The 27,695-nt window shown below is 38.2% G+C and overlaps 1 protein-coding gene across 1 annotated transcript in view; it reads left to right on the forward strand.

Moving 5' to 3' along the window:
- mast4 (microtubule associated serine/threonine kinase family member 4) overlaps positions 1-27,695 on the forward strand; it is a 180,977-nt gene that overhangs the window by 121,784 nt on the left and 31,498 nt on the right. The window contains exons 8-22 of the mRNA XM_073839533.1: positions 2,213-2,367; positions 2,565-2,640; positions 2,736-2,945; positions 3,124-3,225; positions 3,448-3,580; positions 6,161-6,228; positions 6,492-6,583; positions 6,696-6,904; positions 7,357-7,495; positions 7,797-7,929; positions 9,156-9,321; positions 11,192-11,293; positions 14,123-14,248; positions 14,704-14,816; positions 15,882-16,003. Of these exons, the coding sequence (XP_073695634.1) occupies positions 2,213-2,367; positions 2,565-2,640; positions 2,736-2,945; positions 3,124-3,225; positions 3,448-3,580; positions 6,161-6,228; positions 6,492-6,583; positions 6,696-6,904; positions 7,357-7,495; positions 7,797-7,929; positions 9,156-9,321; positions 11,192-11,293; positions 14,123-14,248; positions 14,704-14,816; positions 15,882-16,003 (1,946 nt within the window). The remainder of the gene's footprint in view (positions 1-2,212; positions 2,368-2,564; positions 2,641-2,735; positions 2,946-3,123; positions 3,226-3,447; positions 3,581-6,160; positions 6,229-6,491; positions 6,584-6,695; positions 6,905-7,356; positions 7,496-7,796; positions 7,930-9,155; positions 9,322-11,191; positions 11,294-14,122; positions 14,249-14,703; positions 14,817-15,881; positions 16,004-27,695) is intronic.

The following is a 27,695-nucleotide window of genomic DNA, read 5'->3' on the forward strand; positions in this document are numbered from 1 at the left end:
TCGTTGTCATGGAAAACACTTGTTGGTTCGCATCGAGTTCACAGTTTTAACGTGTATGTTTTATTAACATTTATTTTCAAGATCTGAGGTAAATTATCAACTATTGATTTCAGTGTGGCTATAAATGTCATGCAATATGATATTCAAACTCACATTAAACACTTTTAACATTCAATAAAGCATATAATCGGTACCTGAGATTATTATTGTCATAGTTTGTATGTTTTGTTCCAGCTGCGACGTTGCAGAAATAGAAGCCATTTCTAAAATAGAACTTTGTGGCTAGTTAGGACAAAGAACTCCAGTTAACATGAAAAAGATACCTTTTATCTTATGTTGCGGCATCATGTGTAGTTAGGACATGGTGTTAGTTTTAAAAAATAGGTACAACAGTACATTAAGTACTAAATGGAATTTATTTATAATCAACATTTCTACTGACTCATCTGTTATCTTGGCAGTGCATACTGAGATAGTCTTTTCCGCAAATGTGATTCTACTTTTGACAAATAAAGGCAGCATAATGTCACCTTTCTGTCAGCAGCACATCTGTGATGGCTTAAAATGCTATTTAGGTAAGTAGCTCACTAGGTTTTGGAACAGAGGCATCTCCACCTCTCAACTAAAATTGTATACAATTTGTTGTATACAATGTATGCCACCAACATTACTTTTTTTGTGTTGTTGACATTGCAAGCTTCATTGCTGTTTCTGCTTTGAAGCTTTTGGTTTGTGTCTGTGTCCTTGCGCTCACATGCACAACTGAATTGATACTTGGCTGAGACTGTCTGCCACGGGCAACAGATGCTGCCATGACTGTCTCCCAGTCTGATTCATGTGCCTCTGAGCAGCGCCAGATTTGTTTGCTGGTAAATATGTCCCTGAATCCATGCCAGACTGCCCACCCACTCACTCACTCTCTGGTTGTTGTTGTTGTTTAGTGACACAGTTGCTGCAGCTGCCCATCTTTACAGGAAATGGCATTCGGTATGATGCTGGCAAACCAGCCAACCCATGTCCAGTTTACAGAAATTTCACTTCAGTAACATCTGTCAGTAACATGAAATTTTTATTAATTAAAAAGTAATACTTAATATAGAAGTGAGAGTAAAGAATTTTACATTGTTACCAAAAAAAAAGTATTTAAAATAAAGGCTGCTGTTCAAAATTAAACTTTGCAATCACAGGAAAAAATTAAATTTTAAAGTGTTAAAATAGAAAACTATAAATTTATGTAATTTTAGTGTGAATGGGGCTGTGAGTTAAATATCAGGGCACCATATTACCAGTTTATTAGCTATAGACAAAATGTGACCCTGTACCACAAAGTGTCAGTTTTTTTTTTTATTTTTTTATTGAGATTTATACTTCATCTGAAAGCTTAGAAAGCAGAATAAATAAGCTTTCCGTTGATGTATATTTGTTAGGATAGGTCAGTATTTGGCAGAGATACAACTATTTGAAAATCTAGAATCTGAGGGTGCACAAATAATCAAAATATTGAGATAATCGTCTTTAAGTTTGTCCAAATGAAGTTCTTAGCAATGCGTAATATCAAAAATTAAGTTTTGATATATTTACGGTAGGAAATTTGCAAAATATCATCATGGAACATGATCTTTACGTAATATCTTAATGATCCTTGGAAATAAAAAATATATATATTTTTCTGGCTATTGCTACAAATATCAGGGTCCAGGGTCACAAATATCCTTATAAGCAAACATACAAATTAATATAGGAAAAATAGGGATTTTATCCTATCATTGTTGGTTAGGGCACAATATAACAGTCTTTAAAATGGTAAACAGAAGGTGTTGTCAGTTTCAAAAGAAAAATAACACCCTATGAAGCGAGGAGTAAATGACTCTAAAAATGAAATTTCTGTCTTAGTGGAATGATATGATGTGGAGTAAATGATGGCATTTGTGTTTTGGATTAACTCTTCTTCTGGATACCTCACTTATATACTTATATACTGCGTATTGACGGAGTTCTCTGCTTAACGTCATTTGTAGAATTGCACCATCATGAACAAACAAGAAAACAGTGAAAACCCATCGCTGTGTTTTAGTTTTATCCATCATGTGCATTATCACCTAATGATGTGTTATGTAACACATCAGTGAGCATCTTTTCTTTCTTGTTTTGCTGCCATTTCATTTTCTCTTCTTTTCTTTTCTTTTTCAATGTATTTTCGTTTCATTTTCAGTCGTCCTGTTCATCACAGGAGAAGCTCCATCAGCTGCCTTTCCAGCCCACACCAGACGAGCTCCACTTCCTGTCCAAGCATTTCTACACAGAGAGCATTTCTGGAGATGACCGCAGGAGAGCTACACCTATGCGGCCACGCTCCCGCAGTCTCAGGTACAGCTTAGATGCTGTCTTTTTACATGTATCTGAGATCTGTCTTTTTTGCATCCCATTTTCAAAAACAGAATAATCCACTGGACTGCTTTTTTTTTGGTATGAGGATGCAAATTTATTAATGTTGTAGTATATCACAAATTTGAAAAATATACAGTATATTGAAACTATTTGTTTTTCATAAATTGCTTTGGCAGTCCTGGAAGATCCCCATCATGCTGTGACCATGAGATTATCATGATGAATCATGTGTACAAGGAAAGATTTCCCAAGGTAAGTGTAACCTACTTTCACCAGTCTTCTTCAGTGTCGAGTGATTGTATCATTAAAAAGGAATTCATTGTTGGTTTGTATCCTCCACCCTACAGGCCACAGCTCAGATGGAGGAGCGCATCAAGGAGATCATTCAAAGCAACTCCCCTGAGAATGTCTTGCCTCTGGCTGACGGTGTCCTAAGCTTCGCACACCATCAGATCATTGAGCTGGCCAGAGACTGCCTGGAAAAGTCCCGTCTCGGCCTCATTACCTCAAGATACTTCTGTGAGCTCACGGATAAACTGGAAAGACTCTTTCAGGAGGTAAGTGACGCCTCCAGAGACTTCGCTTTCTTTATTCTTCGGAGCTAAAACTAACTTTTTGTATTTAAAATACTTTTCCCCTGTCTATTCTTCCATTTCAAGTTGCTTCTGATCATTGCTTTCATTGATGCATGCATATAGATGGCCACTTGTGATGTGTTCTGTCATTGTCATTCAGTCAACTGAGCGATCGGAGAGTGCAGAGGTGACCTTTATCAAGGAGCTGGTGAAGAAGATTCTCATCGTCATCGCCAGGCCTGCTCGACTCCTTGAATGTCTGGTAGGTTGTTTATAAGACTTACTTAACAACAGTTTGGGTCAGTTAGCCTTGTGACTTCTGCTATGATGTGGTTCAGAATGCAGATGCTTCTTTCAGTTGTAAGATATCTTTGAAAATTGAAATCAGTCTGACCAAATGCTTTAGGTTATACAGAAAGTAAGAATCTGTTAGTACAATCTAGTGAAAGTTTTCTGCTAAAGATAAGTACTTTCTGACTTGTAGGAGTTTGACCCTGAAGAGTTCTACCATCTCCTGGAGGCTGCAGAGGGTCATGCCAAAGAGGGCCAAGGCATCAAGACCGACATCCCACGATACATTATCAGCCAACTTGGTCTGACAAGGGACCCACTTGAGGGTAGGAGGACCTCAGTACATGGTTTTCAGTTTTTTAGGTCTCAGAGGGTTCATCCATGGGGTGTACATAAACAGTTTGATGCATTTTGCACCAATTCCAAGAGTGAGTAAAAATGAGCTTGTTTCAGTTTGCTTGGTTGACAATCATGCAACTTCTGGGAGTTTGGGCACACAGGTTTTTTTATCAGTCCATCAGGAAATAAAGTTTTATTCACAGGCTATCAGGCTAAATGGTTCCAAGGAAGAGCTAGCTGCTGGATTTGCCCCAGGTTGTGTCAAATCTTTAAACAAGATGTGCTCAGTGCCAGCTGGGAGTTTGTTTTATTGTTTTACAACAATAAAACACAAAGGATTTAATTAGGCTTTTTATGACTGGTCAGTAGAAAACATTGTTTTATGACAAAAATAAAACCGAATCCACAAATTGGTCTGTTTATCACAATTATTAAATATAAACAAATTTTTCCATAAATATTTAGTATGTATGCAATTAAATTCAAGAGTTTTTTTTCTCCACAGTCACTATGATACCTTGCTACTGTCGTCTCCGGTTTTAGTTGGTTAAAGACAATTCATTTTCAGTAATATTATTGATTTAGTGGTGTTGCATCAAATGTACAGACTTTAAACTTAATTGAGCTGGATAACGACACTCACTGTGCAACACTGACACGGTTATTGAGTTTAATTGAATCAACATTTAACTAAATTGAGTTGAATAATGACTCTGTTGTCATTTGTAGAGCTATTTTACAGCTGAAATTGAATTAGTTTCATAAGTGATTAATTTTATTTTCCTGCTTATTAATGTGAAACAGTTTGAAACAATCTGTATTGTATTATATCAGTAGTCTGTATTGCACTGTATCAGTGGTGAGCAGTTTTTAACTGGATATGCTGAGTGTCAAGCATATTGCCAAATAACATATCTTTAACACACATTGTGCATGGCAGAAATGTAAGAAGATATGTTTTCAGTGTACTTTCAAAATGACCTTTGCTTAAGTGTTTTAATTTATTTACAGTGCAGCTGGAAAGTATGCACAGCGCTTCACTTTTTCCAAATTTTGTTATGTTACAGCCTGGGGTATTGTTTGTAGATTTTGGAGTAAAATATAATGAATTTAATAAATTTTGGAACAAGGCTGTAACATAATAAAATGTGGAAAAAGTGAAGCGCTCTGCATACTTTCCGGATACACTGTATTTATTTTTTTGATTTTGTCAAGTTTTGCATCAAGCACAACATAAATGATGCTTAAGTATCTGGCACAAATTTACATAAAATTACGGGCGAATAAATAATTTACATACTTATTCCCAACATTTTAGTGTGTAATGTTTAAGTTCTCAATTTAAAATCATGTTTATATTAGCCAATCTGTTAACCCATTTCCTCAAATGACTTGGATATGCAGAGCATTCGCAGTTTATATGAACCGAACATCCACTGATATGCATATTCAACTTTACTGTTTATTAGACACATTGTCAGTCATGGACTGACTGGAGCCTTTGTCAGATCCACTAGTGAATTCTCCATTGGATTGAAAACTTTTGTGGTTCAGTGTTGTAAAATAAAACAAAGTTTTCACTGCAGAACATAACAATAAGGTTAAAATTGGGTTGGGCACACCAAAAGGCTTTAAAGGCTTTACATTTAATGCTCACAGTCTTTTTAATGGTGTATCAACAAATTTATATGTTCAAGGTCAGGAGCCTAGGTGCAGAAAATGATTTCTTTTCTTTCTTTTGAGTTTTTTTTTTTTTTTTTTAATGTTAGCTGAAAGCCTCTTATAGACAGAGCATACTGTAAGGAAGCTATGAATTTGTACTCAAGACTATCATTATCGGTAATGAGAACAGAATACGCTCATAGACCTCGATGTCTCTGTCTTGCCATCTCTGCCAAAGCAGCGTTGGTTACAAAGCCCTCCAAGGCTTTCTAATCCTCAGAGAACATCCAAATCATTTGGTGTGATGATTGGAAATAGAGATAGGCAGCTGTTGTGAGGGCTTTCTGATGGGCTTAGTTGTCTTTCGAGGCAGCCGAATGACCCTCCGGTTCATTACCTCCTGCTGTTCATCAGTTACTTTTGGAGCCTCCTGAGAACTGCCTCACCGGGATTTGTTTGGAGTAGCAGTTTTTCTGAGTAAATGTTTCATGATGTGTGTAGATTTTACCGTTGATTTCCACACCATTTAACTCATTTAGAAACCACAGCAGTCAGCTTTACCAAGTTACTCTTTTGGAAAAAGTGACTTCATTCTTTGTTTGTTTGTTCGTTTGTTTTCTTTCAGTCCAAAAAAAAAAAAAAATCAGTGGCAGAACGATAGTTTTAACTATTTTAATAGTCATTTTGGGTCCTTTAAATGATGAAAAATATTCTGCACAGAAGACAGCCTCACAAATATGTAAATCTAAATGAAAGACCAACTGTAGTCAAAACATTATGTCCAAAGATTTGGAAATAAAAATTACATTGATTTTGTTTAGAGGGCCATAGTTGTGATTGTTTGTATTTTTAGATTATTTTGTAGTTCTTGTTAGTCCAGCATCTAATTAATTGTTGTCTTGCAGAAATTGCTCAGCTAACTAGCTATGACAGTGGGATTGCAGAAACTCCTGAGACGGATGAGTCTGTCAGTGTAAGTAGTTTTAACTACTGTAAACCAATTAACTAAGACAGCAAAGTAGTACACTACTAAAGAGTACAAATATTGTTTAGAAATTTATGGAAAACAGATAAACAAAAAAACAAAACTGTGATATTTAAGCATGCCACAGAAAAGTTATTAAACAGGGAAAAAAAATGTAAGGATGAAATATATGAACATTACTACAGTATTTTCATTAATGTGCTAGTAAAGCAGTCAACATAACAAAAATATTATTAAAATCCTATATCCAGTCCCACAGTTTGAGTGCAGCACTGCGGTCCCGGCGTAAACCCCGTGAGCTTGACTTTGAGATGATCAAACTGATCAGTAACGGGGCTTATGGGTAAGTAACTTTAAATAAGGTTTAGTCATTTAAATAAGTTTTCTCTATATCATTATTACTGTGTGTTAAATGATCACACATTGATAAGTTAAACCAACATTTTTTTCCACAGAGCGGTGTATTTAGTCAGACACAAAGAGACAAAACAGCGTTTTGCCATGAAAAAGATTAACAAGCAAAACCTGATGCTGAGGAACCAGATCCAGCAGGCCTTTGTGGAGAGAGACATTCTGACTTTTGCTGAGAACCCTTTTGTGGTCAGCATGTACTGCTCCTTTGAGACTCGCAGACATCTTTGCATGGTTATGGAATATGTTGAAGGTATGCTGCAACACATTTACAGTGTGGGGGAATATACTTTTTAAAATGGTGTGTTTCATTTTTCTGTTACTGCTAATAAAAGTAATGAAATACATACATGATTAGATTTTATGGGTAGTAATGCATAGTAACCAGGGACTAATAAATCAATGACCTTAATGATAAATCTAATGATGCTAGATTTAACATTTTGTAACCACCAAGTATGTCTTTGTCCAGTCTGATGTTTTTATATCAGCTCATTTGTTCAGAAATTTCAGTAAGCTGTCAACTATGTAATTGTCAGTAAATAAATAAAATATAAAGTTATTCACTTTTTCAGAATCAAATTTCAGGAATGAAATTCTATGTCCCAGATTTACCATCAAAAAACAAAGTGATTGAGCCAACAAATAAACAATATGTTTATATTTTTTATGCAGCATTAATTTATATTTTTCATATTCTGACAGGAGGGGATTGTGCCACGTTGCTGAAGAACATGGGTCCTCTCCCTGTGGACATGGCTAGAATGTACTTTGCCGAGACTGTGTTAGCACTGGAATATCTCCACAACTATGGAATTGTCCACCGAGATCTCAAACCAGACAAGTAAGCTGTGTGTGACTGATTAGTAAACTACCGCATAGTATACACAATGAAAGTGAAATGAACATAAAGAGTGTAAAATCCGAGCTAATGGAAGCTGATCTAATATGCTTCCTAGCTAGTGATTTGTAATATTAAGTGGTCCAAGCTGGCCTACCACCAGGTGGACCCGGTTTCAGTTTGGAAAATGATATTTGTTAAGCTAGTTAGAGTATGCAGAGCATTTGCCAGAACTGGCAAAAACAGCTCTGTTTCCTCTTATAATTCTAATATAACAAATTGTTTCTTTTTTACATTATAACAGTCTGTTGGTCACTTCAATGGGACACATCAAGCTGACAGACTTTGGCCTATCAAAAGTGGGGCTGATGAACATGACCACTAACCTCTATGAGGGTCACATTGAGAAGGACGCTAGAGAGTTCTCTGATAAACAGGTACATTTCTCTATGAATTTCCTGACAACTTGATATTTAATTTGAATTTGCATAGTCATTGTCATAACCTCTATGTTTGATATCTGCTCTGAAAATCTGGGCCCGTATTCATAAAGAATCTTAGTGCAAAGAGTTGCTCCTAGTGACAAAATTCTAAGAGAATTCTTAGAAAAGTGGGCGTTTTCCCTTAAAATTAAAGAAAAGATCCTAGTAAAGAAAAAAGTAATTCAGAAAGAATCTTAACCCTTAAAAGAGGTCTTAAGGTCCAAATTGTTAGGAGTAGGGAAGAGGACTTTTAAGAGGCTTAAGAGTTTCTTTAGCAGTGGATAACACTGACAAAACATGAGGAGGGCAATGCAATATTTGCACACAATGCATGACAGTGATTTCACTGATGCTACACATGAGATTGTGCAGAGATAATGTTTGTGACTTATTTTGTTAGAGACATGCTAACATCTCTGACATAGTGCAGAAATGGAAGAAATCACTACATTTATTACATGAACTTATTTGGCAACTGGAAACAATGCAACTATGCAGCAGTAATAATTTGGGTATGTTCACAACCTTCTATAAGCAAAGAGATCACACAAACAATTACAGCACTTTCACAACCTTAATGTGCTGCTGTTCATTACCTATCAAATACATTAAATACAACATTAACAGCGTGGTAAACAAAAATATATATAAACATAAAATATATAAACTTACATAATATGTGTGTTGCGGTAAAACAGGAAAAATGATGCCTATAATTTCAAAGTGAAGGCTTAAACTAGACCCTACACTTAAAAGTACTCTTTTATTTCCTTCTTGGACAACCAACCAATCACAGTCTTTAAAATGCTGTGTCATCGCTAGCAACGGGGTCAACCCCGCCTCCTCACTAAGATAAAAGTTTTCGTCTTTTCTTTGCTCAGAGTTGCTCTTAGATTGATCCTGAATCACTCTTAAGCTAAAACTCCTACGTAGGAGTTTTTAAGCTAAAATAAAAGCTTTCTGAGAGGATTCTTAGAATCTTTATGAATACGGGCCCTGGTCTTTAGAAAAGCATGAATTTTCATGCTATCCTATAATGGTTTATCCTGGATAGTGCTGGTTTGATGTTGATCTAGGACTAGCATAGCCATGCTTTTAAGCAGACCTGACACCAGCATCCCAATCTACTAATGACCAGCTTTGTTAAGGGTTGTAACATCTGCATACATTTTTCTTAACAGGTATGTGGGACTCCTGAGTACATTGCTCCAGAAGTAATCCTAAGGCAAGGCTATGGGAAGCCAGTGGACTGGTGGGCAATGGGCATCATCCTCTATGAGTTCCTGGTGGGCTGTGTGCCATTCTTTGGAGACACTCCAGAAGAACTATTCGGCCAGGTCATCAGCGGTCAGTCACATTTTGAATTCCTGTTACGTAATGCAGGCATGCATCATTCAGCAAGAGCTTTAGCAGATTCAGACCGTGTTGGGTAATCTCGACTTTTCATTAATGCATGTCAGTATCTCGTAGGATCAGCAAAAGACCCCTGCAAGGCATGTGGGTCTCCTGTTCTTATCCTCCACCTGTTGTTTTGCAAACCTGGATCTCTCTGGATTTGTTCATTGCTGTCTTATGCAAATGAAATCACACATGATTCTGATTTTATGAGAGAAATCAAAGTGCGAGTTGTCTAACAAAATGGTAATTTAGCAGAACAAAAGACTTGTGGTATTAAACATTTGCCACATAGCTTGTTTCTCACAGATATTAATAATGTCCATTGTCCATACCTTACTCAAGCAATCAGATTTGACTTTTACACCAGCAAGCACTCATTAGTAACTCATTAGTAAACATTTATTGTTTATTTTGAACAATATTTAGCTTGAAAGACACACCTGCAGATGCATTTTATCAACTAACAAGTTTTTCAGTCATGCCAGTTTAAACATTCATGGTTTTTAAACCATTCAAGTGCAATAAGCAGCAAAAGAGTACTCCGTCCAGTACTTCCGCACCTTCTGAGAGACGGTTTACTGTAAGCACACACTCAAAATCTGCACACATAAAGCAGCTTCTCAGACCGCATGCGAGTACAGAATTTAGTTATTTTTTGTGGCTTATTGTGTAAATGTTCTGATACATAAAATTGTCAAAATGCCTGTCTTGGCGAATATTCACATTTCACCAACACAGTTATGTTGTCAGTGAACGTAAACAACTGAGAAATTGCATGTGTAACAGTATGTTAGAATTATGCAGATGGTCTTAAAGAGATTGCTGTTTGTTAATCAAACAGCAAAAGACAGAGAAAATCACTCACTGCTCTTAAATGACTTTAGTTGTAAGTTTTCATCTGTTTGTTTATACAGTGAAGACTATCCAGTGTTATTTTACATTTGATTACTTCAAATTCTGCACTGGTTTTATAGTCATTAGCTTTGCACAATGTCCGCATGTAGAATGATTTTGATCAGAATTTTAGTGTTTCTAGCACAGGGCTGTCTTAACTTGTTATATTTTAAAGTTTGTCATTTGATATTTGATAAGATTTTGTAGGCTTTGCATGCACATGTGCAGCCTTCGAAAGCCTGAAACCATGGAGTGCCCCCCCCCCCCCCCACACACACACACACACAGATAACAAATTCCAATTTAACCCCTGGTTATGGGATTGGCATAGGTGTGAGTCTTAAATAATGAGCCCAGCTATCTGCTATTGCCCTGGGCTTGGATGCATATTCATGCTTCTTAATGTGATTCAAACACGGGGCTCATGTTGCTGTAGAGACAGTCGGAAAACAAACAAAGCACAGCTCTTCATTTATTTCACCCCCCTGGCCTTTATGCCAAAGTCCCTGTCCTTTTCTTTCTGATCTAAGCTCAGTTTTGTTGTTTCTCTGCAATCGTGTGTTATGATTGTGTCAGGGGCCCTGTTCTTTGATTAGTAAAACATGCCAAATAACCTCTGGATACTGGAAATCCATGCAAGTTCCAAGAATTGATGCATGTGAAAGTGGAATATTAGGATGCCTGTTTATGTGTAGTAGGCATTTTGATGCATTTTAATAATTACGTTTGATTCATATGTAAAAATATTCTCTGTGGTCATTAGTCTGGTGCTGTTCATGAGTGAACAGTGCTGTGTTACAATAAAGAGCCAACTATACCAGAGCAAGCTTTCATGTTGAATGAAAAGTAATGATTTTTGGAAAAGACGTTGGTTTTGATCCATTCAGTTAATGAGGATGAATCCGTTTACTGCTTCTTGTCTTAGATGAAATAAATTGGCCGGAGGGAGAGGACGCGCCACCAGCTGATGCTCAGGAGCTGATCACCCTACTGCTCAGACAGAACCCTCTGGAGCGCCTTGGCACTGGTAAGGGTCCAAAATGTTTGTGATAATACTTGCCAAACAACAAAAGTAAGTAAAAATTGCTTTTGGCAAGTAAATAAATGTCTTGTTGTCCAGTAATGCCAGGCTCACACTACAGGGGTTTTAAAATCCTAACCAATTATGAAATCTGGTTGCAGCACACACATAAGGAGAATATTTGCAGATTATCTTCCCTCAAATCTTAAACATGCACACACTACAAGATATGAAAATCGTGGCACATCACACACTACAAGATATTATTTAGATTATCATGCGGGAGGGGTCGCCTCACATAATCTCACGCAGCAGATCGCTGACATTTCAGCAAATAATGTTTACAATTGGGTGTGCCACACTCACCCAATATGCTCAAAACTATGGCAATTCCAACCCAGCGCTTCTCTTTGACCTTACAGTCGTGATACGTTTTCGATACAGTAGTTTCAGACAGTAGTGTTTTTGCAAAACTTCCACAAGCTGTTTTCTCCATTTCCACTATCCAACAGAACCGTACAGCAGCTGTTGTGAAAGTAGGCTGCTTCATATAGACGTCATCATCCTGATTTAAAATCCTAAATATCAAACATGTTTGATATTAATGAGGGCGGCCTCAATTTGTGTGTGAGCAGATCGGGAGGTGCAAGATTCGATCTGTGACATTCGCCTCACATTACCAGAGAATCTGCGCCAAACATCGGAACTGATTTAGGTGCTCGACAAGATTCTCAGAAGGGGATAATTGGGGCTAAATCAGGCTAAAATTCCTGTAGTGTGAGCCTGGCTTAAGGTTATTTTAGGTTTTGCAAGTGATGCATGGTTGAAATGCAAAGTAAAACATATATGTATGCATACAGTACATACATTAAATCTAACGTAAATTTTTTGGGTTAAAAATGATCAATAACCAGCCAATGTTCAAAACTATCTCCATACCTTAGCCCCGATTCACAGTGGCAAGCTTGTAATAATGTTTTCTAATTTGAGTGGTACTGGTTTTTGCTGGAAATACAAGCATGCCGTCTTTGTGTCATTACATCACATTACAACATTTTGATAACCAAGTATAACAATTATAAATAGCATGGTTTGGTGTGATATGAGCTGACTGACATCCACACGTACTCCTCAAAACATTAGATTCATCCGCGCTGAGGAGCAATGTCGATGCACAACCCACGAAGAAGATAATTCTGCAAAAAACTGCAGTTGTAGGTTTCAAACAGGGATGGCAACAAAGAGGCAAAACTTACAGACTGCACGTTCTAAATAAATAACATAAATATTATTCTATGGTTTGGAGAATAAAATTAATAAGATATTAAAATTATATAAATAAGTATTTTCTATAAATCATAATAGATCTCACACCACCAATACAATCAATGTAGGGTATTTTCATCAGAAATGTCCAGTTCTCCTTTTAGCCATTAAAACAGGGCCCGTATTCACAAAACAGTTATCTTATCACTAAGAGTTCTCCTAAATAGCAGTAAAAGTTTTTAGCTAAGAGGTTTTTTCTTAAAACCTATTAACGAAGCTGGTGAGACAAACTTTTACAAATGAATAGAGAGAAGTCTTAAGCTAAGAGTAAGGGCGGGGTTGACCTCGTTGCTATGGATGATGTCAGCATGCCTACTAACTATGCACACAATGATTGGCTGATAGGAGAGGGGTCTCTGTCAGAGATTTGTTCATAGAAATATTGTAGAGTGTGATATAATGTTTCCATATTCAAATAAAGTTTTCAAAAAAATGTTGCCACGTTCAAATAAAGATTTAAAAATGCAGGCTAAGTGTCAATAATTAAACAAGTATTTCTTCAGCTGTCAGCCTTTTACATATGTGCTTCTCATAAACAATTAGCTGAGATGCATATAAACAGCCTTTTTATTAACAGAATAGAATAATCATGGCTGAGAGTAAGATATGCAAACTTAAATCCAAAAATCTGAAATCCAAACTGGATGCAAGAACAGCTGTTACTTTTTGCCCAACTTGTTAATGAAAACAAGGATATAATCAAGGGAAAATCTGGAGTTTGGATAACCTCCAAAACCCGAAAAGTTGCGTGGGTAAACATATGTGTGCAAATAAATGAGTGTTTCTAAAAAGTTTAAGTTCCAAAGCAGATTGCCAGCAACAGCCATTTTAGGATAGTTGGGATTTGGTCTTAGTGACTTAGGAGTCCTCCTCACTACTCCCAGTGTTTCACAGATTTAGGAGCTAGTTTTAGAATTAAAATGCTTTTTCAAATGCTCTTAGAGCAAAAATGTAGGAGTCCTAAATTTAGGACTGACACACTCCTTAATTTTTAAGATTTTCTTCTAAATCGGCAAGTTGAGCTACTTTTACCCTTAAGATGTTTTGTGAATACGGGCCCAGATGTGTCTCACTCATAGTTCACTCACAGGAGCTTTCACTGCATAATCTTTCTCTTTGATGTCACTTATGTGCACCCAACCATATAAAAAGGCAAAGTGCAGCAATTTTCTTCCCTTTCAGAGTCAGACAGCAAATTCACATTTAGCCTCCAAGTACATTTCTTTTATTTACATTTGTGCTTAGCACTTAAAAAAATGAGTGAAAGTTTAGACTAATATTGTAATGTTAAGATTCCAGCATCACGTTTTTGATATCGCTGAAAGTGAAAATACTGTGAAACCACAAACTTTAACCCTAACTACAAATAAAACACAAAAACACAGATATTTAATACACAAAGTGGAATAAATAGAATTTACCACTTGTTGCTTTATCACATTGCACCTATTTAGAACATGATAAGGTGGTTGAGTGTTTCTGAAATTTGATTAGATGTGTATCTTTAAGCAGGAGGGGCGTATGAAGTCAAGCACCATCAGTTCTTTCACAGTCTGGACTGGAACAGCCTGCTGAGGCAGAAGGCAGAGTTCATCCCCCAGCTGGAGTCTGAGGATGACACCAGCTACTTTGACAGTGAGTGACAGCAGGAGTGCAGTCATTGTCCTTCACGGTCCATGCAAGCAGTGCAGGGCTGAGAACCAGTGCCCATGTCTGGTTTTATGTCTTTAGGGATGGTCAGATGTTCCCAGACTGATAGATTAGTCATATATTAGTATAGCACAGTTGGTTGATGATATGAATCTTTGTCATTTGTTTGGAGAAATGTCAACAGTTTGCTGTAGCTTAATATTTTTTTATATATATATATATACAGTGCTTTGGAAACTTCATTGTCAAAATGTTTTACATGTTATATGTACGTGCAGTGGTAACAATATTGATTGAAGTAAACATCCTGTTTTCTCTTTCTATGTATTGCTTAATGACCAAGCTTTCTTTTTGGGTGAACTTCTTGGAATAAAGAATTTCTTAAAATAATGGAATCTTAAAATAACTGACTTGTGACACATTTTGTCTTTCAATCGCAGCACGATCTGATAGGTACCATCACTTAGAAACTGAGGAGGAGGACGATACCAATGACGAAGATTTCAATGTAGAACTGCGGCAGTTTTCATCATCTTCACACCGATTCTCCAAAGTGAGTTGTGTCACATTTTCCTCACACACTGCTTAATTCATGCAGTGAAGAATGACTCAGATGAGACGAGTCCTGACCAGTGTATGCTTAAATAGAGATGTGGAAAACTATGGTCAGCACTGGATTTTGCAATAGGGCTAAGCCTATAGATTTATATGCATTTGCTTTTGTTAGAGGGATATATTTTGTAGGTCAGGGAACAGTGTCGCACACAACAAATACTCGTGCGCATCCTTATTCTTAGGCATGCAAGACTTTGGTGCATTGCAGTATCAGTTGCTTCCAGAAACTACCATGCTTGCAGTGAACTAATCTGGTGAAGGCTATGACTTATAAATGTCTGCCAGAATTGCTGCTTGTTTTTAATCTTTTTTTGTATAAACAAACTAGGACAGAAACAATAGCTATTGAGGGGGAGGAGGGAGGATAATATTTATTGATTCTATGTATTTTTTAGCATTTTAATTATTTAAATGTATTAATAATATTATTAATATCAATATAAAATGTCATTCTGCAGCCCCCTTGGAAGTTTGCTGAGGCCCCCTAGTGGATCTGTATTAGACGGATTTTACTTTTCAGGCATCTTCAATTGTGTTATTTTTGGTGGTAATAGGTTATTGCCATTTAATGAATTGGCTGTTTTATACTAAATTCAGACAATAATTCATATAGTTGTAAGCATGAAGCTGCATCTCTTAACCTAAACCTCAGTGGGGTGTGAGTTTAAAAAACATCTATGAATGAGATTGTGTAAATTCATACAAATTTGCCACCAATTTGCCTTGGGAGAATAAGCAACCACCTAGCAATTACCCAAAACACCCTGAGAGCAACCTAGCAGTCCTATCTAATTTTTTAAACTCACAATTACCCAGAACACCCTGAGAGCAACCAAGCAGTGACCAACAGAACGGTTTCAAGTTGTATTTGTTGCCTTCAGGGTTGATTGTCTTATTCTCATGGTTATATGCTGTGGCACATGCCTGTGTTTACTCTAATGGAGTTTATTGATGAATATATGATGTTTGTTTTTCTGTGGTGTGTGTATGTGTGTGTTTGTAGGTTTACAGTAGTCTGGATCTGTCTCGAGGACAGCTGGAAGAGAAAGGAGAACAGCCAGAGAAGACAACAGACAGTTCTCTCACTGTTGACTCGCTGAGCTGGACTCCAGACTTCACTGAGATGTACGTTACCCACACACCCTGATGGTAGATGGTTTTACATTGTCCAGGCTGGTCATTTATGGTTATTAGCTGGTCCAGGTTTGTCCAGATGGTTTATCAGATTGGACTAGCAGCTAGTGGGGTCAAGACCCCTTTTAAAAAAACCTTTTAGTCCAGTCTTAATAAAGCTGGTTAGAGTTGGTAGACCTCTTTGGACCACCTTAAATTTGTAGAACCTGACTTTTTTTAGGCGGATCATGTAATTAGGGCCCGAGCACCGATGGTGTGAGGACCCTATTGAATCTGCTCCGTTTATTATTAGGGCCCGAGCACCGATGGTGTGAGGACCCTATTGGATCTGCTTCGTTTATTATTATTATTATTAGGGCCCGAGCACCGATGGTGTGAGGACCCTATTGAATCTGCTCCGTTTATTATTAGGGCCCGAGCCCAGAATGGGCGAAGGCCCTCTTGTTTTCCTAAGGATTCTTATTTTTTTTTTTTTTTTTTTTTGTTAACCTTCCGGGCACTTAAGGGGGTCTTAACATGCTCAAAAACTCTTGAAAATTTGCACACATGTCGGAATCTGCGGCCATCAGGACGTCACAGAGGCTGGTACCGGGGCGTGGCAAGGGGACTCTACAGCGCCCCCTGGAATTTTTAGGGCCATATAGCACACATACTTGAACGTACACATATGAAACTCGGTACACATATAGAACTCATTGAGCTGAACAACTTTTGTACTCTATGTCATTTTCTTAACGCAACAGGAAGTGAGATATTTAGGGCTGTTTAAAAAGCGCATGCTCTGGAATTTAACGTACTCCTCCCAGGATTTCCATACGATTGTCACCAAACTCGGTCAGCATGATCTCAAGACATTGGGGACGCTAAATTGCGAGGGGATTTTTGATATCTTGAACGGTTTGGCCGTGGCAAGGCGACAAAGTTATGGCGAGAAATGAGAAACAGGAAGTGTCTAATAACTGTTGCACACATTGCCTGATTCTGATGAAACTTCACCAGTTTGTTCGTTGTATGATGCCGATTCCATAAATGTGACTATTATGAGTCAAAGTTATAGCGCCACCAACTGGTAGCAGGAAGCGTGTCATTTTCAAAATGCGTTGAAATCAGCCTCTTAATTTTACTTGATTTTCTTCAAACTTCATCAAAATAATGTCAAAACACGGCCGATAAGAATATGTAAAGGGTACGATGATAAATCAAATGCTGTTGCCATGGCAACGTGTTAAACTTTAAAATTAGATTCCTGTCTTTTCGAAGCAGATAACATGTTTAGAATTTCATGAAACTCAACACACACATCAATATTAATGATAGTTAGACACTGGCAAAAGGTCATAAATGGGCGTGGAGCAGGCACTCTATAGCGCCATCTTTTGACAAAAGTTGGGGGGTTAGTTTTTCCTACAGTCACCAAACTCTGTACATATATTGTTCTCATCAATCTGGACAACTTTCTAAATCAAACTCATTAGCTAAGACCAACAGGAAGCTGGCTATTTTGATTTGAATGTGGATTTTTGGAAAAATCAGGCTGTAAACAAATTCACACTCCTTCTAAGAATAACAAGGTATTCACACCAAACTTTTTTAACATGAAGAGAAGATTCTGAAGATGTTAAATTGCGAGCGGATTTGGGATATCTTGAACGGTGTTGACGTGGTGATTTTTTAAAAAACATAACCCTAATTTTTTATATCTTTAAAGTGCAGCATCCAAACTCTTTAAAACTTTTTTCACACAGAGATCTAATCATTATGAGCAAGTGCTGGTAATATCATAGTTATTCAAGCTTCTATGAATTAAAGAAAATTAAAAAAAGAAATCAGTAAACTGTTGTCACTGGGCTGACAGTCTGTGTTGACACTAAGAGTGACTGAAGGGGGGAGGGGTGAAAGGGAGAGAGACCAGTGGAACATGCTGTTTTGCTTAAGACCATCTTTGAGGAAGATGCAATTTGCACATTGCACATTGCTGTAGTTTAATCTGCATAAATAAGTCTGAACTTTGAGAGTCTGATCTTTGAGAAAATATAAAGGGTCACGAACTCTTTCATTCTTTGTATATTGCAGTTGTTGTTTTTTATTTATTTTTTACTGAACTGTACCATGAACTTGTCCTATTCAGTCACATAGCAAAAGATTAAGAAAAATACAGCTTTTTAGCATGAGTGATTTATCTTCATTGATAGACATTTATTTTCATAATTAAAATTTTTGATTCAATAAAAAAAAAAACACTAACAATTTCAAGACAAACTTTGACAACAAAACAAACTTTGCTGTTATCTGTTCAAAACATCTGAAAATTGTACCATTTTAAGATGAGTTATATTTATATATCGCCCCATTACAATACCCAACTTGATTTTTAAAGATATTTTGAAAGAATGAAGCGTTTATTGAGCACTTTATTGTTTATTGTTGTATACCCACATGAACTGTGTTCATGTTCATGTTAATTCACAGTACATACACTATGTTAAAAGATACTAATTTACCTTTAAACAATATATGAGTACTTTTTTAGGTTAATATTAATTAACATTAATAAATGCTTTTTATTATTGTTCATGTTAACAATGTTAACAAATGAAACTGGATGGTAAAGTTGTATATTTAGTGTGTATTTGTCTGTGTGTTGATTTAAAAATGTAACCCTTTCATTTCTGTAAACTTTAAATCCAAACTGGCAGAGGGTTACTGTGAATGCATGTGCCAACTGGGCACCGTTTTCCTAATTGATTCTTAGTTATGTAGCGCTTAAGAGTGATGTCTTATAACAGGAGTCACCTGCAAAGCAATGTCCACACACAAATGGAACAGATAGGTAACGATGACATTTAAACAGAAGTGGTGGACGTAAAGCAAGCAATAATAACATTTTGTTATCATCATGAATTACATGTTCTTATCATCATCCTCAGAATATAGGGAAAATGTTCCCTATATTGTGAACGGCTTTGGGATATCTTGAACGGTGTTGATGTGGTGATTTATGAAAGTAACAATAAAAAAGATGAAGAGTTATTTTCATATATCTTTAAATTGCATTATTCTTACTCATCAAAACTTTTTACATATAAAGAACAAGAAATTCTTAGGAAATACGTGTAGTTTCAAAATGTTATCATGCTCAGAGGCCCCAAAAACATTAAAAGTGTCAAATAAATTCGTCAGATTAAAGCTCTAATACCAGGGATGAACACTAGAGGTCCTCATAAGATAAGGAATCGTTTAACCTCTAATGCTATTTAGCTCATTCTCAGTGTATAAGAATGAAAATAATCCATAGAATCAGTTGATATGTACTGTACTGTCAGTGTAATTTTACATAATTATTTTGTATAGGTGCTTAAAGAGCATTAAAATATTTTTTTTATCTTTTAAGGAAAAATTATGTGATTTAAATACATATATACACTCTCACTGATAGAACAAAGTATCTTATAAGTATGACACTATACTGCTCAGTTCACTTAATTAGAATGAGAAACAAATACAAAAAGGCCAAAAAGTCAACTAAGTTAATATGTATTTATTTTCAATATATTTGTTTATAATTATTTCACAGATGCTTATAGACTATTAAAATAATATTTAAAAATGCTTGTAGACCATAAAACATGGTAACTATTTAAAATAGGGTCCAATACCTACAAAAAAGCCTCTTGGAGCAAAATTTGACACCCAACAGGAAGTCGGTTATTTTTAATTTTCTCAGCAAATTTTGACATTTTTGCCATTTTCAGGCCTCGTACTTGAACGAACTCCTCCTAGAGATTTATCCGGATTAACGCCAAATTTGCTGAGTGTAATCTAAAGCACTTTGTGACGTTAAATTGCAAAGATCTAGAGTTTTCATTGGAGGGCGTGTCCAAATCGGTCTCGCAAATTTCGATGTTTCGCCATGAAAAAGGAAGTTTCTATAACTCAGGGATACAATGTCCGATCTGTCCCAAACTTCACATGTGTGATAACACTCCTGACCTGAAGACATCTACATTCCCATATTCAGTTATAGTCATAGCGCCACCTGCTGGCAACAGGAAGTGTCATGCTGTACTCTACAACAAACTCCTCCAAGAGATTTATACAGATCAACACTAAAATCGGTCAGTCTAATAAAAAGGCTTTAGTGATGTTAAATTGCGAAGATCTTGAGTTTTCGTTGAAGGGCATGTCCGTGGTGGCCTGACAAAGTTTGATGTTTGGTCATGGACATAGAAGTTGTTATAACTCAGCCATAAAATGTCCAATCTGCCTCAAACTTCACATGTTTGATAAGAGTCCTGGCCTGAAGACATCTTAAGGCCAATATTCAGATATTATCATAGCGCCACCTATTGACAGCAGGATATATCATATCTTGCACTAACTCAAACATACCAAGGTCAATCTGCACCAGACTTCACATGTTTGATGAAAGTGCTGGCCTGAACACATCTACATGCCAATAATCAGTTACAGGCATAGCGCCACCAGCTGGCAGCAGGAGGTTTGGCACATTTAAGTGACTTTGATCTATTTTTCCTACATTTACTGTTTTAAAAGCATAATGCCCACCGTTTGCTGTTTTCCTAAAGCCACCGGTCGGCGGTGAGCCCGGGTGCGAGGGCCCGTTCATCGCTGCTTGCAGCTTTAATTATTATTATTATTCTTATCCGGAATGAATCGCATTTTTGAGGGCCTAGACATACCCGAAAACTAACGAAACTTCGCACACACATCAGACCTGGCGAAAATGGACGTCTGATATGGGTTGCAGAAGTGGGTGTGGCAAAATGGCTCAATAGCACCACCTTTACACGTTCCGCGGTGTGCGCATTCAGCTGTGATTATCGTACATGCACAAAAATCGGTACACACATGTAGCACACCAATACCTACAAAAAAGCCTCATGAGATAAAATCCGAAACCCAACAGGAAGTCGGTTATTATTAATTTTCTCAGCAAAATTTGTGTCATTTTTGCCATTTTCAGGTGTCATACTTGAACGAACTCCTCCTAGAGATTTATTCCGATCAACACCAAATTTGGCGAGTCTAATCTAAAGCCCTTTGTGACGTTAAATTGTGAAGATCTAGAGTTTTCATCGGAGGGCGTGTCCGTGGCGGCCTCGCAAATTTCGATGTTTCGCCATGAAAAAGGAAGTTGCTATAACTTAGGCATAAAATGTCCGATCTGTCCCAAACTTCACATGTGTGATAACACTCCTGACCTGAAGACATCTACATGCCCATATTCAGTTATAGTCATAGCGCCACCTGCAGGCAACAGGAAGTGTCATGCTGTACTCTACAACCAACTCCTCCTAGAGATTTATACAGATCAACTCCAAAATCGGTCAGTCTAATATAAAGGCCTTAGTGATGTTAAATTGTGAAGATCTTGAGTTTTCGGTAAAGGGCGTGTCCGTGGCGGCCTGAAAAAATTTGATGTTTTGCCATGGACATAGAAGTTGTTATAACTCAGCCATAAAATGTCCGATTTGCCTCAAACTTCACATATTCGATAAGAGTCCTGGCCTGAACACATCTGAAGACCAATATTCTATTATAATCACAGCGCCACCTGTTGGCAACAGGAAATGACTTCTATCAAACTCCTCCTAGAGATTTAATGATATCAACATTATATTTGGTCAGTCTGATCTAGAGGCCTTAGAGATGTTAAATTGCGAAGATCTTGAGTCTTCAGTAAAGGGCGTGTCTGTGGCGGCGTGACAAAGTTTGATGTTTTGCCATGGACATAGAAGTTGTTATAACTCAGCCATAAAATGTCCGATCTGCCTCAAACTTCACAGGTTTGTTAAGAGTCCTGGACTGAAGACACCTAAAGGCCAATATTCAGATATTATCATAACGCCACCTGTTGGCAGCAGGATATATCATATCTTTCACTAACTCAAACATACCAAGGTCAATCTGCACCAAACTTCATATGTTTGATGAAAGTGGTGGCCTGAACACATCTACATGCCAATAATCAGTTATAGGCATAGCGCCACCAGCTGGCAGCGGGAAATTTGGCACATTTAAGTGACTTTGACATATTTCTACTATTATTACTGTATTAAAAGCATACTGCCCACCGTTTACTGTTTTCCTAAAGCCACTGGTCGGCGGTGAGCCCGGGTGCGAGGGCCCGTTCATCGCTGCTTGCAGCTTTAATTATTAGGGCCCGAGCACCGATGGTGTGAGGACCCTATTGAATCTGCTCCGTTTATTAGGGCCCGAGCACCGATGGTGTGAGGACCCTATTGAATCTGCTCCGTTTATTATTATTATTATTATTATTATTATTATTATTAGGGCCCGAGCACCGATGGTGTGAGGACCCTATTGGATCTGCTTCGTTTATTATTAGGGCCCGAGCACCGATGGTGTGAGGACCCTATTGAATCTGCTCCGTTTATTATTATTATTATTATTATTATTATTATTATTATTATTCTCCAAAGTGAATCGCATTTTAGAGGACCTAAACATTCCCGAAAACTCACAAAACTTTGCACACACATCAAACCTGGCGAAAATTTACGTCTGATTTGGGTTTCGGAAGTGGGTGTGGCAAAATGGCTCGACAGCGCCACCTTTAGACGTTCAGCGGTGTGCGCTTTCAGCTGTGATTCACGTACATCCACCGAAATCGGTACACACATGTAACTCACCAATACCTACAAAAAAGCCTCTTGGAACAAAATCCGGAACCCAACAGGAAGTCGGTTAATATTAATATTCTCAGCAAAATTTGTGTCATTTTTGCCTTTTTCAGGTGTCGTACTTGAACGAACTCCTCCTACAGATTTATTCGGATCAACGCCAAATTTGCTGAGTCTAATCTAAAGCCCTTTGCGACGTTAAATTGCGAAGATCTAGAGTTTTCATCGGAGGGCGTGTCCGTGGCGGCCTCGCAAATTTCGATGTTTCGCCATGAAAAAGGAAGTTGCTATAACTCAGGCATACAATGTCCTATCTGTCCCAAACTTCACATGTGTGATAACACTCCTGACCTGAAGACATCTAGATGCCCATATTCAGTTATAGTCATAGCGCCACCTGCAGGCAACAGGAAGTGTCATGCTGTACTCTACAACCAACTCCTCCTAGAGATTTATTCAGATCAACACCAAAATCGGTCAGTCTAATATAAAGGCCGTAGCGATGTTAAATTGTGAAGATCTTGAGTTTTCGGTAAAGGGCGTGTCCGTGGCGGCCTGACAAATTTCGAGGTCTCGCCATGGATATAAAACTTGTTATAACTCAGCCATAAAATGTCCGATTTGCCTCAAACTTCACATATTCGATAAGAGTCCTGGCCTGAACACATCTGAAGGCCAATATTCTATTATAATCACAGCGCCACCTGTTGGAAACAGGGAATGACTTGTATCAAACTCCTCCTAGAGATTTAATGATATCAACATTATATTTGGCCATTCTGATCTAGAGGCCTTAGAGATGTTAAATTGTGAAGATCTTGAGTTTTCGTTAAAGGGCGTGTCTGTGGCGGCATGACAAAGTTTGATGTTTCGCCATAGACATATAAGTTGTTATAACTCAGCCATAAAATGTCCGATCTGCCTCAAACTTCACTGGTTTGGTAAGAGTCCTGGCCTGAAGACACCTAAAGGCCAATATTCAGATATTATCATAGTGCCACCTGTTGGCAGCAGGATATATCATATCTTTCACTAACTCAAACATACCAAGGTCAATCTGCACCAAACTTCATAAGATTGATGAAAGTGGTGGCCTGAACACATCTACATGCCAATAATCAGTTATATGCATAGCGCCACCAGCTGGCAGCAGGTAATTTGGCACATTTAAGTGACTTTGACATATTTCTCCTATTTTTACTGTATTAAAAGCATACTACCCACCATTTGCTGTGTTCCTAAAGCCACCGGTCGGCGGTGAGCCCGTGTGCGAGGGCCCGTTCATCGCTGCTTGCAGCTTTAATTATTATTATTCTTCTTCTCCGGAATGAATCGCATTTTTGAGGGCCTAAACATACCCGAAAACTCATGAAACTTTGCACACACATCAAACCTGGCGAAAATGGACGTCTGATATGGGTTTCAGAAGTGGGTGTGGCAAAATGGCTCGACAGCGCCACCTTTAGACGTTCAGCGGTGTGCGCTTTCAGCTGTGATTCACGTACATGCACGGAAATCGGTACACACATGTAACACACCAATACCTACAAAAAAGCCTCTTGGAGCAAAATCTGGAACCCAACAGGAAGTCGGTTAATATTAATATTCTCATCAAAATTTGTGTCATTTTTGCCATTTTCAGGCGTCGTACTTGAACGAACTCCTCCTAGAGATTTATTCGGATCAATGCCAAATTTGCCAAGTCTAGTCTAAAGCCCTTTGTGACGTTAAATTGTGAAGATCTAGAGTTTTCATCAGAGGGCGTGTCCATGGCGGCCTCGCAAATTTCGATGTTTCGCCATGAAAAAGGAAGTTGCTATAACTCAGGCATAAAATGCCCGATCTGCCCCAAACTTCACATGTGTGATAACACTCCTGACCTGAAGACATCTACATGCCCATATTCAGTTTTACTCATAGCGCCACCTGCAGGCACCAGGAAGTGTCATGCTGTACTCTGCAACAAATTCCTCCTGGAGATTTAATCAGATCAACACCAAAATCGGTCAGTCTAATAAAAAGGCTTTAGCGATGTTAAATTGCAAAGATCTTGAGTTTTCGTTGAAGGGCGTGTCCGTGGCGGCCTGGCAAATTTCGTGGTCTCGCCATGGATATAAATCTTGTTATAACTCAGCCATAAAATGTCCGATTTGCCTCAAACTTCACATGTTCGATAAGAGTCCTGGCCTGAACCAATCTGAAGGCCTATATTCTATTATAATCACAGCGCCACCTGTTGGCAACAGGAAATGACTTGTACCAAACTCCTCCTAGAGATTTAATGATATCAACATTATATTTGGTCAGTCTGATCTTGAGGCCTTAGAGATGTTAAATTGTGAAGATCTTGAGTTTTCGTTAAAGGGCGTGTCCATGGCGGCCTGACAAAGTTTGATGTTTCGCCATGGACATAAAAGTTGTTATAACTCAGCCATAAAATGTCCGATCTGCCTCAAACTTCACATGTTTGGTAAGAGTCCTGGCCTGAAGACATCTAAAGGCCAATATACAGATATTATTATAGTGCCACCTATTGGCAGCAGGATATATCATATCTTGCACTAACTCAAACATACCAAGGTCAATCTGCACCAAACTTCATATGTTTGATGAAAGTGCTGGCCTGAACACATCTACATGCCAATAATCAGTTATAGGCATAGCGCCACCAGCTGGCAGCAGGAAGTTTGGCACATTTAAGTGACTTTGATCTATTTTTCCTACATTTACTGTATTAAAAGCATACTGCCCACCGTTTGCTGTGTTCCTAAAGCCACCGGTCGGCGGTGAGCCCGTGTGCGAGGGCCCGTTCATCGCTGCTTGCAGCTTTAATTATTATTATTAGGGCCCGAGCACCGATGGTGTGAGGACCCTATTGGATCTGCTTCGTTTATTATTATTATTATTATTCTTCTTCTCCGGAATGAATCGCATTTTTGAGGGCCTAAACATACCCGAAAACTCATGAAACTTTGCACACACATCAAACCTGGCGAAAATGGATGTCTGATATGGGTTTCAGAGATGGGTGTGGCAAAACGGCTCGATAGCGCCACCTTTACACGTTCCGTGGTGTGCGCTTTCAGCTATGATTCACGTACATGCATGAAAATCGGTACACACATGTAACTCACCAATACCTACAAAAAAGCCTCCTGGGACAAAATCCGAAACCCAACAGGAAGTCGGTTATTATTAATTTTCTTAGCAAAATTTGTGTCATTTTTGCCATTTTCAGGCGTCGTACTTGAACAAACTCCTCCTAGAGATTTACTCCGATCAACAGCAAATTTGGTGAGTCTAATCTAAAGCCCTTTGTGACGTTAAATTGTGAAGATCTAGAGTTTTCATCGGAGGGCGTGTCCGTGGCGGCCTCGCAAATTTCGATGTTTCGCCATGAAAAAGGAAGTTGCTATAACTTAGACATAAAATGTCCGATCTGTCCCAAACTTCACATGTGTGATAACAGTCCTGACCTGATGACATCTACATATCCATATTCAGTTATAGTCATAGCGCCACCTGCTGGCAACAGGAAGTGTCATGCTGTACTCTACAACCAACTCCTCCTAGAGATTTATACAGATCAACACCAAAATCGGTCAGTCAAATATAAAGGCCTTAGTGATGTTAAATTGTGAAGATCTTGAGTTTTCGGTAAAGGGCGTGTCCGTGGCGGCCTGACAAATTTCGAGGTCTCGCCATGGATATAAAACTTGTTATAACTCAGCCATAAAATGTCCGATTTGCCTCAAACTTCACATATTCGATAAGAGTCCTGGCCTGAACACAACTGAAGGCCAATATTCTATTATAATCACAGCGCCACCTGTTGGCAACAGGAAATGACTTGTATCAAACTCCTCCTAGAGATTTAATGATATCAACATTATATTTAATCAGTCTGATCTAGAGGCCTTAGAGATGTTAAATTGCGAAGATCTTGAGTTTTCGTTAAAGGGCGTGTCCGTGGCGGCGTGACAAAGTTTGATGTTTCGCCATGGACATAGAAGTTGTTATAACTCAGCCATAAAATGTCCGATCTGCCTCAAACTTCACAGGTTTGGTAAGAGTCCTGGCCTGAAGACACCTAAAGGCCAATATTCAGATATTATCATAGCGCCACCTGTTGGCAGCAGGATATATCATATATTTCACTAACTCAAACATACCAAGGTCAATCTGCACCAAACTTCATATGTTTGATGAAAGTGGTGGCCTGAACACATCTACATGCCAATAATCAGTTATAGGCATAGCGCCACCAGCTGGCAGCAGGAAATTTGGCACATTTAAGTGACTTTGACATATTTCTCATATTTTTACTGTATTAAAAGCATACTACCCACCATTTGCTGTGTTCCTAAAGCCACCGGTCGGCGGTGAGCCCGTGTGCGAGGGCCCGTTCATCGCTGCTTGCAGCTTTAATTATTATTATTATTCTTCTTCTCCAGAATGAATCGCATTTTTGAGGGCCTAAACATACCCGAAAACTCATGAAACTTTGCACACACATCAAACCTGGCGAAAATGGATGTCTGATATGGGTTTCAGAGATGGGTGTGGCAAAACGGCTCGATAGCGCCACCTTTACACGTTCCGCGGTGTGCGCTTTCAGCTATGATTCACGTACATGCATGAAAATCGGTACACACATGTAACTCACCAATACCTACAAAAAAGCCTCCTGGGACAAAATCTGAAACCCAACAGGAAGTCGGTTATTTTTAATTTTCTTAGCAAAATTTGTGTCATTTTTGCCATTTTCAGGCGTCGTACTTGAACGAACTCCTCCTAGAGATTTACTCCGATCAACAGCAAATTTGGTGAGTCTAATCTAAAGCCCTTTGTGACGTTAAATTGTGAAGATCTAGAGTTTTCATCGGAGGGCGTGTCCGTGGCGGCCTCGCAAATTTCGATGTTTCGCCATGAAAAAGGAAGTTGCTATAACTTAGGCATAAAATGTCCCATCTGTCCCAAACTTCACAAGTGTGATAACACTCCTGACCTGATGACAT

The sequence above is a fragment of the Garra rufa genome, chromosome 5 (assembly GCF_049309525.1).
Source record: "Garra rufa chromosome 5, GarRuf1.0, whole genome shotgun sequence".
NCBI classification, from domain to species: Eukaryota; Metazoa; Chordata; class Actinopteri; order Cypriniformes; family Cyprinidae; genus Garra; species Garra rufa.